The sequence below is a fragment of the Podarcis cretensis genome (genome assembly GCF_951804945.1).
Source record: "Podarcis cretensis genome assembly, chromosome: 2".
Classification (NCBI taxonomy): domain Eukaryota; kingdom Metazoa; phylum Chordata; class Lepidosauria; order Squamata; family Lacertidae; genus Podarcis; species Podarcis cretensis.
Window position 1 is genome coordinate 32,227,638 of NC_137171.1, and position 13,484 is coordinate 32,241,121.

At 40.6% G+C, this 13,484-nt stretch overlaps 1 protein-coding gene across 5 annotated transcripts in view; it reads right to left on the minus strand.

The window, feature by feature from the left end:
* Positions 1 to 13,484, minus strand: part of CCDC57 (coiled-coil domain containing 57) — a 66,339-nt gene that overhangs the window by 40,497 nt on the left and 12,358 nt on the right. Inside the window, exons 1-7 of one of the 5 annotated variants that reach the window (XM_079967376.1) lie at positions 10,824 to 11,111; positions 6,217 to 6,625; positions 5,327 to 5,435; positions 3,999 to 4,100; positions 3,026 to 3,183; positions 1,289 to 1,363; positions 3 to 203 (exon numbers count right to left, since the gene is read on the minus strand). In XM_079967376.1, the coding sequence (XP_079823502.1) occupies positions 3 to 203; positions 1,289 to 1,363; positions 3,026 to 3,183; positions 3,999 to 4,100; positions 5,327 to 5,435; positions 6,217 to 6,620 (1,049 nt within the window). In that variant the 5' untranslated portion in view covers positions 6,621 to 6,625; positions 10,824 to 11,111. Of the gene's footprint in view, positions 1 to 2; positions 204 to 1,288; positions 1,364 to 3,025; positions 3,184 to 3,998; positions 4,101 to 5,326; positions 5,436 to 5,835; positions 5,938 to 6,216; positions 6,626 to 10,741; positions 11,112 to 13,484 lie in introns of those variants that run through there. The other 4 variants (XM_079967378.1, XM_079967377.1, XM_079967375.1 and 1 more) reach the window with 4 other exon arrangements.

Sequence of the window (13,484 nt, forward strand, 5' to 3'; positions counted from 1 at the left end):
ACTTTTCAATGACAGCCTCTTTCTCTCTCAACTCATCTGTATGCCTCCATTCTGCCTGACGCAGTTCTGTTTCCAAAGTTTCCTTATTTATTTGCAGGTCTCGGACTTGATTTTCCCACTTCCGTATCTGCTCAGTATGGGTCTCCTTTACTGAAGCAAGTAATGCATCCTTTTCCCTGGCAAAGTGATCTATAGCTGCGTGCCTTTTAGAAAGAACAAAATTAAATTTAAAAGACAATTTGTTCTTTTGGATTTGTACTTTTTGAGACAATCAATCTACCAAAGTGAATTAAAACTTTTTTAAAAATAGAAATGATCATGCTGTACAAAGGTTTAAACAATGTACAATTTTAGAAGCTTCTGAAGTTATTTTACAGACTTGGTAAAAATCCTTCTGTTTAGCTTGTTTTTTTCCTACATGATAATTTTGATCTTTAGGTTGTCAGGTTCTGGGGCACTGAACAGTGCTAATATGATCAAAGGTAGGGATAGGCAATCCCATGAATAATCCTACTATGCGGTTGAAGATGTCCCAGTGAAAAATGGACATTCCGCAACTCCATTATGGCAAATATTTGCTATCTGAAGGCGATTAAGAATAAAACAGCAGTACCTGCTTTGCATCCCCAACATCTGCAAATAGGGCTCAGAATGTCCCCTGTCTGAAACCCTGGACAGCCGCAGCTGGTCAGTGTGGACAAACTGAGCTAGATGGACCAGTGGTCTGACTTGGTATAAGCAGCTTCCTATGTTTCTAACTATGCTGGGGGTACAAGGGGCCCTTTTTATCACAAAACACATTGGAAATGCTAAAGTTTAAAAAGTGGTTTCTTTAAATATTTCCAATGCCCTTTAGGAACACCCAAAAACCACCTAATTATATCAATGTGTTTAAAAGTGAACTACAGGAGAAAGGACCATAAATTCAGAATACAGTAACCATTTGCCTATTTTTAGGCCCTAAACAAATCAAGATGTTACTGGGTAATGAATGGAGAGGGAGCACAGATAAAAACAAATACTTAATCCACACACTACTTAAGGACTATTTTATATATTACATTCTTAATGCTAACATGCAAAACAACACATCTTTCTTAAAACTTCAATATATTCATGCAGTAAGATTACATCACTATCTGAAGACAGAAAGGACAACTTTCAGTTGCACCAAACACCAAAGTTATCTGCAGCAATTGCTTGTTGCCCACTACTTTTTTAAAAAAATGACTGCTCTTAATGAGAAAAGTACACAAAGAAGACAATGTCATCTATCCAAAGAACTCACTTTCTCTCAAATGTTTCTTTTTCTTTTTTCCAGCTCAGCTGTACTGAATCGATTTTTCTTTCTAAATCCCGTATCCTGTATTGGCAAATATTGGAGGACAATAAAATAACGCTTTAAAATTAGTTCATTTGTACTGAAGATAAAGTGTTAAGAAAAAGAGAATGATGGATCTAGCATAGCTAGGTGCCCCACTGAATATAGTTTCTGTAGTTAAATATAGGATTTGTAGTTTTTAAAGCCTTGAGGTTTTTAATTAAGGTGTTTGTTTTTTTAACCAGCTCTTGTGGTTCATAGATTTTTGTTTCTGGTTGTTTTAATGCGATTGATGGTTTTTGAGGATTTGTAACAGTATTGTGCCCTGCTCTGAGATCTGTTCTGATGAAGGGTGGGTTAGAAACATCTTAAATAAATAAATATGTGAATAGCTAAATAGTTTAGCTTATGGCAGGCCTGCAGGATCTATATTCATGTCCGGGAATCATAGCAAGGAATGTCAGCTGTGCTTGAACTGAATGTTTTTGAAGGGATGTGAACATTTAGTTGAGATGCCTGCATTGCAAGGAGTTGAACTAGATGACCTTCCAGGGCCCTTCCAACTCTACAATTCTATGATTTTGTGATTCCAATTAAAATAAATATCATTCAGTTGAATGCTGTTACATCCCATACTTCTTGTACCCCATGTTGCTATTCTTTTGCAACCTTTCCCCACTGAGCTAGGGAAAGCAGAAAAGGTGAACATATATGCAGGGCAGCCCATTTCCCACCTGGCTCATAAGTTATTATTTTGATTTTAGGTGGGGATGGGGAGTCATTCCTTGCACAGATATAGATATCAGAAACGTAGGGAAATGTGTTGTGCATTTCTCTTCAAGATTTAAATACTAACTGCTACAAAATAAGTCATGTTACCAGAACAGTCTTTGAGTAGAAAATGACTTGGAGGATGAAAACCAATCTCCTACTGGGGCAGTATTTTGACATAACCCACCAGGGGCACTGACTTGGACTCCAGGTTAAGGGTGCCCAATGGCGTCCACGACATAATATGATGTCATGTTGCGGCGGCAGCACAGCGGCGCTTCCGAGGCTTTGTGGGGTCTCAGAGGAAACATACGAGGACTCACAAGACCTCCAACGCAACTTCTGGTTTCTGCCGGAAATCGTGTTCCGAGGCTTTGTAGGAACACGAAATGTGAGTGCCCTGGCACCCAGGTCCCTGTAGAACTGGCGCCTATGTAAGCCATTGTTATGTAAGCACAGGTGGTTGTATCCAGTGCTACTGTTCTGCAATGGACTTCCCCTCGCACAACAGAACTTCCTCTTCTGTTCCTCTCTCCAGCAGTCCCCCATGCCCCCACAAAATCTACTCTGGATCAGATTTTGGGGGGGTGTCGAGAGAGGAGAGGAAGTTCCAGTGTATAAGTGGAATGCTGCTTGCATTACATTGCATTGCATTGCATACAACCCATGGTTCATTATCTAATTTGACAGAAACTAAAGGAGCAGACAAGACTGGAAACCAGCATTGCAACTTTAGGCTATACTGTAGCAGTGAAGAAAGTATGACATGAGCCACTGATGTGCCAGATGTAACCTCAAGGGCAGCAACAACAAAAATAAACACATTCCTTTTACAGACATGAAAAAAAATGGATTAAGAATATACTGGGAGGCAGAAAGGAATGATGAACTGAAAGGAAGTTTTTCTCAATACTTGATGGAATGGTACATTACTGAGCATCTTTCACAGCTGCAAGATCCTTTATTTCCCAATCCCTGCATTTGACTTCTTTCTCCAACTCCAAGTTTCTTGCTTCTGCCATTTTCAATGATTCTGCCACTTCTGTCCCAGCCTCTTTCAAAGCCTCCAATTCTTTGGTCAACAGCTTCACCTTTCAAAGGAGAACAAAAAGGCACACGGGCTGTGTTTGCATCTCACACAAAGCCAAACCAAGGCTTAGTCAGATTTGGGGAACCTCCAGTCTGCAGGCCAACCCTGGCTCACCACAGTATCAAATTTAGCCCACACAAGCATTTAAAAAACAAACACCCACCTGCCAATTGGCTTATGTCACACTGATGACAGCTATTGGCGGGGAGGGACGGTTTGGTTCTGCACTGGCCCTGTGTTTCTGTACCCTAACTGGGAACTGGCACACACAGCCAAAGCAGAAGGATTTAACCGTTGTTCATCAGCTAATGAACAGGGAATAAATCCTGCTAAGTGCAGCTGCGCCCACTTGCTTGCTCAATTGGAAAGGATACATGCAGCCAAAGCTCAAAGTGGGGCTGTTTGAAAGCCCTTTTGCAAGCAGTTTCACAGTCTTTAAAGCTCCAGTTTTCAGAAGTTCAAAGAACAGTACAGGGCTGTTAGGAAAATGGCTTTCAAACATCCCTGCACTGAGCTTTGAAGTCCCAACATACAGACATAGTTAACTGCTCATGAAAGCTGGCACATCCTAATAAAAAAACATGGTTTAAAGTGGGCTTATAACATACAGTTTTGTACGGTGTCTGAATTGACAGTCAGTAGTTATGGCATTTAACCTCATAATGTTCCATGGAAAAACAGGCCATGAGTTCCATTGATCACTGATTGCCTATACATCACAAAACACACTAAATAGAAGTAATAGAATGTAGATTGATTGATTGATTGATTATTTATTTTTGCTGTGTACATTTCAAATTTTGAGGGCACATTTACCTTAAGCTCATGAGATAGAACTAAATTGCTCATTTCATCCACTTTCCGTCGAAACTCATGCTCTCTTTTTTTCATTTCTGAATCAAATTCCGCTAGCAGTTCCTGAAATGAAGTTGACAAAACAAAGACTGAAGTAATTCTGGGGTGAGAAACAGTGGATGAGGAGGTGGATAAAGGAGTAAGTGGAGGGCAAAGAAGGCATCTGCAATGAGGGTGTCTGGGCAACATGCCCAGTGGCAAGTTTAAATTTACAAAATTGAAAAGAGTTACGGTATAAGAGAAGCCAATGATGAGAAGGAACTTTAACTTTTTATGAACATAAGTATTCAACAAACAAACCTGAAGAAGACGAAACTTTCTGGGACTCCTTAAGGGAACTCATAATGTTCCTTTTGCCATACATTCAAAACATAAGCAAGACAGAGAGAGACTTGTATAAATTAGGGCTGCAAACATTCAATAATTTAATCTGTAAATTATCAATTAAAAATTTAGTAGATTAGGGGCAATTTTAATGGATGAGGCTGTGAGATGAAAACTCATTTATTTATTGCAGCTTTTTAAATTCCAGTTGTGTGTTTTTAAGTCTTCCTTTTATTATTATTACTATTATGAAAATAAAAAAGAAACAATAAAAAAATAATAAAAGCTCACCTTTTCTCTGGGAGGTAGCTTTTGTTTATTTTTATTTTTTATACCTTCTTCAGTATCTCCAAATTTGGATTATACCTAGAATGTAATTTATAATCTTAAACTGTCCTGAAATCAACTGATATAGGATATATAAACTTTATTTAAATTGATTCTTTATTTTTTAAATATCAATTAAATCAATTGATAGCCCTGTTGGTTGTTACATACAAATCTGGAAGGAAGAGAACCCTGAAATTAGAGAAGTAGGGACTGATGCCGGAGGCCAGGGTGTTTATTTAGCCTTCACAACTGAGTAAAGCTGCTCTTGATTTATAGTTCTGACCTTCTTGAGATTTCAAGGTTGGCAAATTTAGCACAACATTTTGGCTCTACCCCTGTGGAAAGAATTTTACACCATCTCATTTTACTAGACACAATCTTACCAATTTTCCCAAGGGGAGGCTGCCAATGCGAGAAGATAACCAAAAACATAAATGCCACCTGATACCTAGAATGGGAAAGCAATTTCAGTACTGCTCATTAATCGCACATTACTTTTAATGTCAGACTAGGCAGGGGGAACTAGATGCCTGGGGAAAATTAAGTAACTGTAGAGTATAATGAACTCTCATCTGTCTGTAGGAATGGCAACAAAAAATAAAATCTATTTATCTCATTTATTAAACATACTGTACCTGTCTTTGCAAAGCAAGTTCACATTCTACTTCCTGCAGTTTTCTCTCCAGTTGCTGCTTCATATCCCCATATTCCTGAAGATGCTGATTGATATCAGAGTCCTTAGAACTAAAAATAAAAATCCAGTGACATCACATTCACTATGGCTACAAAAATAATAGTTTTAAAAATAAGCACCCTTCAATAAGAAGTTGTGGAGTGAATTAAAACTAAGTTTAATAAGTTATTGTGTTTTGGAAGAACAACGGCAACATGTAGTGTGCACTTGAGCAAATACTAATTTTTATTCACATGCTCTTGAATCAAAATGGCCTCCCCCTAATTGCAAATGTGTCTGTACACATTAATTTGCCTGAAAGAATAAGAGTATGGCATAAGCACCAATCTAAGCTATTTACCTATTTAAATAGTATAAGCAAGTATTATGTAATAAAGCGTCTCATATATGCACCACTGAATCCTGCCACAATCCAACAGGTAGCAACAGATCTGATAAGATATCTCATACCTTGAAAAGCAGAAAGATTATAGCCAAGGAAGACCCAAGATCACAATGGCCTACATTGCACGTGAAATTCTCTACATCTACAGTACGTAATGGTTTGAGGCAGCTGCATACAAGACAAAACCAATGCACAATTGCCTCAAGAAAATGGAGTAGTACAGACATTCTGTTTAGAGGGTTTGATTACAATACCCTCTAAAAAGAGATTCATATTTTTTGCGGCATAAGCATTCATTCACGAACCAGTGTACACTCTGTAAGATACACTAAGTGTTAACAGCAGTTGGAAAGTCCTTATATACAAACAAAAAAGTGGGTAAACAGGGGGACAAAGAGGCAAATGGATAAGATCAGGAGTCCATGCTACTGACTGCTCCCTCTTACCTGTGAAGCCGCTCCAACTCTAACTGGTGTTCTTTAAGCTTTTGGTGGTATTGGTATTGCAGAGACTCTTGCTTTTTTGTTTCCTTGGCAAGTGTTTGCTGCAGCTTATCCACTTGTATTCTAAGATCACTAACCTCTGCCTCTTTAGCATTTTCAACCATTTTCAACTGTATAAACAAGCGTTCATAGCGTTCCAGCTCTCTATCTCTCTCCTCTAAGACTCTAAGGTTGTAGGTGAAATCTTCCTTTAAACTGTTGAATTTCCTATGCATTTCTTGAAGCTGCTTTCTGGTTTCATGCAGTGATGTTTTCTGAAAATGGATTTGATGAGCTTGGAGCTCTTTCAGTTCTTTTTCTTTACAAATAAGAAGGTCATTCAACTCTTTCTCTGTATGGGGCATCATTGAACCTGAAAAAGAAAACCATTCATTAGGGCAGAGGATGGCATTTTATTTTTATTTTTGTATCAATCTATTCTTCTTGTTGTTTATTTACTTATACAAATATTTTTATCCTGCCCTAATGCTTTTACCCAGTATGGTAATCCCCACCTGGCAGGAAATAGCTGGGAGATAGTGGTTTCAAGAGTGTAATGGTCTGCATTGAGAAAGGGTTCAGCTCCTGCTTCCTGCTTTCAATCATAACCCACATCTTTATACAGATTAGCCATAGCTCAAGTTGAGTCTGTTGCTATCACATCTCATTTTACTCATAGCATGGTCTTTTTCTGTGTCATTTATGACAGATTATTCCATCTGCAAATGCCATGCAGAACAGAAACAATTGAATCAGACAAATCCAATGGTAGCTCTTTAATCTTTTCAAATGCAAAATAAGGTTTTCAGATCAGACAGTCTAATAAAACATCTCCAATGAGCATACAGTACAGCAGGCATATTTTTTAAATACAGATCCCATCACTGCCTGCTTAATGCTATATTTGTACTATTTCACTCTCCCACCAGTGGAGGACAGGATGCAGTTCACTGAACTGAAGTAAATAGTACCAAAAATTGTGGGATTAGTTCTGACTGTTTACTCTTTTCCGTGTTACAATGAGTTAATATTTCACATAATAAAAATAATTTTAAAATTATGCAGGATTATTAAGTATAATTTAGGAAGGGTTACTGAACTAAACGATGGGACGCGGGTGGCGCTGTGGGTAAAACCTCAGCGCCTAGGACTTGCCGATCGTCAGGTCGGCGGTTCGAATCCCTGCGGCGGGGTGCGCTCCCGCTTCTCGGTCCCAGCGCCTGCCAACCTAGCAGTTCGAAAGCACCCCCTAGGCGCTGAGGCTTTTACCCACAGCGCCACCCGCGTCCCCCATTCTAGTAAAGTAGTAACGTATAAAGTCACCAACCTTATTTCTTAAAGGTTAACAGGTGTCTGCTGTTAACAGATGTATGACAAGCAAAAAAAAAATGCAGCAAGTGAAGCTTTCATCAGCATGGAAATAAAGTGATAGGGACAGTTTCACTTGCATTCTATCTTGCTACTAAAAAAAAACCTAGCTGAGGTATTGTTTTTCTTTTATGCTTAGATTCTCAGAGTATTTATTAGACACTACTGATTTTTTTTTTAATGTATTATGTTTACTCTGTTCCTAAATGCATTCACTTGTGTGCTGGAAGTATAAATGCAATCACCTAGATATTTCTAATATTTTTAAAAGGCTAGTTTTTAGGCTGCAAGCCTAGTCACACTCACTTGGGAGTTGGGAGTAAGTCCCACTGAACTTATTGGAACTTACTTTTGAGTAGACAAACATAGTATTGCACTGTCAGTTAGCTGAGCTTAGCTCCCACTGAAGTAAATGGGAAAATTAGTCATGCCTTAAGTTTGATTGATCTCCATGGGTTTTACTCTCACATATTTAAAATGTATTGACTGTCCCCTCTAAAGCAAAATAGAATTATCTGATATTAGCCAAATGAAAGTAGTATCAAAAGTCTTTCATAAGTGGTTTTTTTTTTTAAAAAAAAAGCTTCCAACACATATCTCATTGGTTAAATTTAGTAATCTTTAGACAACATCTTTCTAACGGCACTTAGAGATCAAAACTGAGGCAACACAACTTTCCCAGGAGCCTAACTGCCAGGCCGCACTAGGCAGGCAAGTCAGGGTGAGGGCAAAAACCTTCAAGTCATTATTACAAAAGGCATCCCGAAAGGAGGAACAGGGGAACCAACCTGTGTTTTAAAGAACAGCTGGCAACCCTCTTCCTTTCCCCCTTCTGAGCATGCTATTCCCCTCCCCCTCCCCATTTTTGATGAATTTGAACCCAGAACATGTTGTGACAGGAAAGAAAGCCAGAATATGCCATTCTGGAGACCCAAGCCCCCTCCAAAACCTGACAGTCCTCCACCAGCTCCTGCAGCACCTGCCAGATGACAAAAACTTCCAAGAAGACCAATAAAAGATCCTATTGTAACAAAGGAAGAACTTTGGGAAATAGAAGGGGAGGGGGAATCAACGTTTTATTTGAGATTGAGACAATGGAAAACACGGAAAGGAAAGTGCCTCCGAAAGAATCACCAGTCCCACCTCCAGAGGAAAAAAAGGAGAAGAAAAAAGAGGACCCCACAGTGTGGGAAAGATTTTCCAGACCCAAGAGGAGGTCTCCTTCAAAAGAAGGGGGGGGGGGTAACGCACAGAACAAAGCAGCTCCCACGAGATAATTATACAAAGTTTATTTCCATCGGGAGGGGGGGTGATTCTAAAAATTAAGGCAACACAGACACCATCTACTGCTCCTTCCCCTCCTGGAATAGAAATCATACTTTGCAAGCTAAGGTTCTTTTCTTCTTCAAGAGCTTTGTGTTCAGAGTAAATTTACTATCGCATCTTTTTGTATGCTAAACATGTAAACAATAAATAAAGAAGGAAATAGTTCTAAGAGCATTAATCTATTACTATTTTAAGAAGCTGGCATTGTTATAAAGCTGAAAAGGGGCAAATTGGCCTACATAGCACCGATTAGGCTAAAATAATCCAACCAGTCCTGATCACAAGGACCATACAAAATTAATCCCAATTGTCTTAATGGAAGAAATGGGCAGAGCAATACTATACTCATATTATGCTGGGGAGGGAAGAGAAGCACCACCACTGTGCTGGTGGAAACAGTTGTGTATCCAATGTGTGTTTACCATGGAAGGAGAAGGTGAAAAACAAAACCAGAAACTACAAAAAAACAAACAAACCAGCAGGTACATTGCATGCCCCTGGAAATACCACCACAGCCCACCAAACCAGGGAGCACACCAGTGACAATGGCCACATGTCAAAAAGAGGGACCCGCCCCACACGGGCCAAGTTTGAGCGATGGCAGTCACTTCACCATACCCCCATCACACTAGAAATGGATAGAACTAGGTAGTGGCCACACACATAGGCAGTGGAGCCCTAGGGCACTGCTTGTCAAAGCAGCGACTAATGCTCTCGTGAAACTGTTGGTTTGGCAAAACAGTTTCTCTCCCCCCACCCCAACGAAAGGCACACAAACACGCTAAAGCAACATGCAAGGGAAGCCTATGGTGAAATTTGCAAGACAGGCACAAACATGCTCCAGGCCCTTCCTATTTCATATTCCCCCATGAGCAAAGTATCCTGTTCTGCCTTGCTACCTCCAGTTGCTGGAATGGAGCGTAAGGGTTGCATTCTTGTGTCTGGAGCCCCGGAGCAGAGAATACCCATTAAAGAGTACAAGTCCAGACACAAAAGTGTCGTGAGCATTAAATATGCATCAGGCGAGACCAGAGAGAAAAAAGACCCATGCTGTACACCCTACCATCTGTGTCATGGCCTCCTTCTGTGGGGGCTTATATAATAGATTGGGTGCTAGTTTCTACCATACCCTATGCTCTGTCAAGAAGGCATGGTTGCCAATGATGGGTGACCTTTTTTGTTGTTGTTAACGAAGTCAATGAGAGCGAAATGTCTTTGATCAGGTCTGGGGCTGGTGTAGAGTTGTGCCATTAACAAGAGAATGGCCAGGGACTGAAGTTATGCAGCATACAGTATAACTGTACCCCCCACTTCATGCTACCCATGTCCCACGCGTGACTTTGCCTCATTTTGTCATGCACACCCCCCTTCCAGGGCCAGATTTAGGTTTGACGAGGCCCTAAGCTACTGAAGATAATGGGGCCCTTTATATGTCCAGCTGTCCTTTGTCAACAACAAATTGTCACAGTTTTATGTGTTGAATATATCCTATATGGTAATTTATGGACCTGATAGATATCTAAAGCCATTTGCACATAACAAAATATGTACTTTATCAAAGTAATTGTTGAACTGAAATACAATTAAAAAGAAGTATATTAGTTATCTTATATTTTGGAAATTTACATCCAGTTTTTTTCCATTTTTGGGGGGCCCCCCAAGAGAGTGGGGCTATAGCTTGTTTAGCTTATAGTAAATCCGGCACTGCCCCCTTCCCCTATGTCTGTGCTTCCTAGGGTGGTGGGTTTTAGCAAACCACACAAACCGCCTAAAATCCCTCCCCCCTTCTCCAAACCTGTATCTTATGCCACACTAGACTGGCAATGAAAACACCCAGCCCACCCTTCTCGTACTACCACCCTTTTCCTTGCACGAACCCAGCAGGTTCCAAGAAACGGCTCAATCTCGGCAACGGCGAAGACCCCGTTTCCTTAGAAACCACAGCGGCTGGTGCGACGTGAAAATGCTTCCTTCCGGCAACCGGCGCTTCGGGACGTTGGGACCGCCCTTCGCTCCTCTCCGGTCGCAGCCTGTTGAGTTCTCCGTGGAAGCAACAGTAACTTCCCTAGCCACCTCCCGCTGCATCTAGCCCCGCAAGACACACAGCCGAGAGCCCACGCTTCCTATCCTACTGTTTCCAGCTTCCACCAGTGTTGAGATTTTTTTTTTTTTTTACACACACACCCTTTCCCCATCCTATAATGATCCCCAAGCGATGTTGACGGCGCTGCCTTTCGCTCAGGCATGGCCAAACTTGGCCCTCCAGCTCTTTTTGGACTACAACTCCCATTACCCATAGCTAACAGGACCAGGAGTCGGGGTTGTGGGAATTGTAGTCCCAAAACAGCTGGAGGGTCAAGTTTGGCCACCACTGCCTGCATTTCCTCTTCTGCCGACGACCAGGCTCGAAAAGGCGCTGCTCAGGCAGTTAGCGATTGCGTGAATGGCTTTTAAAAAGTTGAGGGCTTAAGGCAGGTCGGGACCCTCGCTTGTGTCCCCTACAGGGGCTTTAACATTACCTACAGACTTCCTCCACACGCAGTACTGCTGTCGTGCTTTCATTGTTCTATATATACATTTCTGCCTTCTCTTAAAAACAAAACATATTACAATGAAGAAATATTAAGGGAACCAGGTCAAGCCAGTTCAGTTCTAAACGAGGAAGTAAAGCAGTCACACCCCACACACAAATTCTGCCCTACGATTCTCATGCTCCCCCTCCTCTTGTCTACGTGAAGCTTGGAGCAACACAGGAAGATGGATTTAAACACTCATCGTTTTCGTCAGTCCCAGTGACTTCCCTGACTGGAACAGCATGACTAGTTTCCCGTAATAACTGTTAACATGTTTAAACAGTGTGCAGAGTTCGACGTGCTGGGGGGGAAATATGTTCTCGTTCATTCTTTTAATACAAAGGCAGAGAGTTAGGGGAGCTTTGGCAGGGAGGAAAGGAAAAATGTTTTCAGAAACACTTATTTGTTTTGCAAAGTCTTTGTATCCTGCCCTGCCCTAAATCATACAGATTTGGAAGGCAACTAACAAATATAAAATCGCAATAAAACATAAAAAGAGCCTGCTGGGTCAAGCTAATGACCCATCTAGTCCAGCATCCTGTTCTCACAGTGGCCTGTGGGAAACTCACAAGCAGGACCTGAACACAAGAGTTCTCTATCTTCTTGCGATTTCCAGCAACTGGTATTCAGATGCATTACTGCTTGTGATGGTGGAGACAGAGCATAACCATCATGGTAGCAGTCAAAATAAATAAAAAAATTGTCCAATAGCACCTTAAAGACCAACTAAGTATGTTCTGGGTATAAGCTTTTGTGTGGTCTCTATAGTGCTACTGGACAATTTTTTTATTTATTTCAACTGCGTCAGACCAACACGGCTACCTACCTGAATCTAACATCATGGTAGCAGCCAGTGATAGACTTATGAATTTGGATTCTTTGGGGAAAGCCATTACTGTGTAAAGTGGTACGATACTGCTTTAAATGTGTAGTGCATATGGGGCCCTTACTGAAATATGCTTAGAACTTCAGCATTAAATCACAATACCAATAGCAAATTTTATTCTTACTGGCTTTTTTAGCATTTGGGGTTATTATATTGCTGTAATAATTTTTTTCCAGGGCATTTTTTCAAAAGCTCTCTCAGAGCTACAAATCAGTTATACTATACATCAGTCTCTCTGTCTCTCTCTCTCTCTCTCTCTCTCTCTCTCTCATAACCAAGAGACAGGAGAAACTGAGGACTAATTTTGGAATCTGCAATAAACTCTGGTTGATTTAACATTTCCCAGATGCCCATAGATATGTTGTTTGCTTAGCTGCTGCAGAAAAATATACATTTTAAAACATGAACACATTGAACAGTTCTTGGGTAATAGAAGTGAGATGCTTGGTCTTATCTCTCACAGTTACCAAATTCCAGAACAACTAAAAAAAACAAAACACAGGCTATGTACACATTAGCATCTTAAAACACAGTGATCTGCATTTCAATTCACATTTGCACATTGTTGTACATACCGGAGAGAAGGCAGGCATGTCTTTATCCAATGCACTGTTACCTGTTTGGTTTCCCTGAGCCTGCAACTCCTATTCATGAAGCTGTCATCTGCGCATGCACAAGGACTGTCTGAAAAGTACACACTGCTGCTTGACTGCAAAGTGAATGTGGATTATGTTTTCAAATCAGTTAGAAGCTAGTCTGAGGGAAACATATCAAACAACAGTACAGTATTTCTAAAGAAACTAGATATGGATTGTGGCTAACAACCTGGGTATGTGATTTCAAACACCAGTGGTAGGAGGAATGCAGTGAAGCCAGAGTAAATGGTAATGTGTACACAGCCTCACTGTATGGTGTGTACAAGATATTATGCAAAAATATACAGAAATAATATTTGCCAATATGTTTCAGATCCCAGTGTGAAGTAGATCTTGGAACTGCAAGCTGTACTGGGCTACATTTTATGCAGACTGCGATTCATATTTTTACCGTTGTATCATTCTTCTCCCCTTCATGGCTTC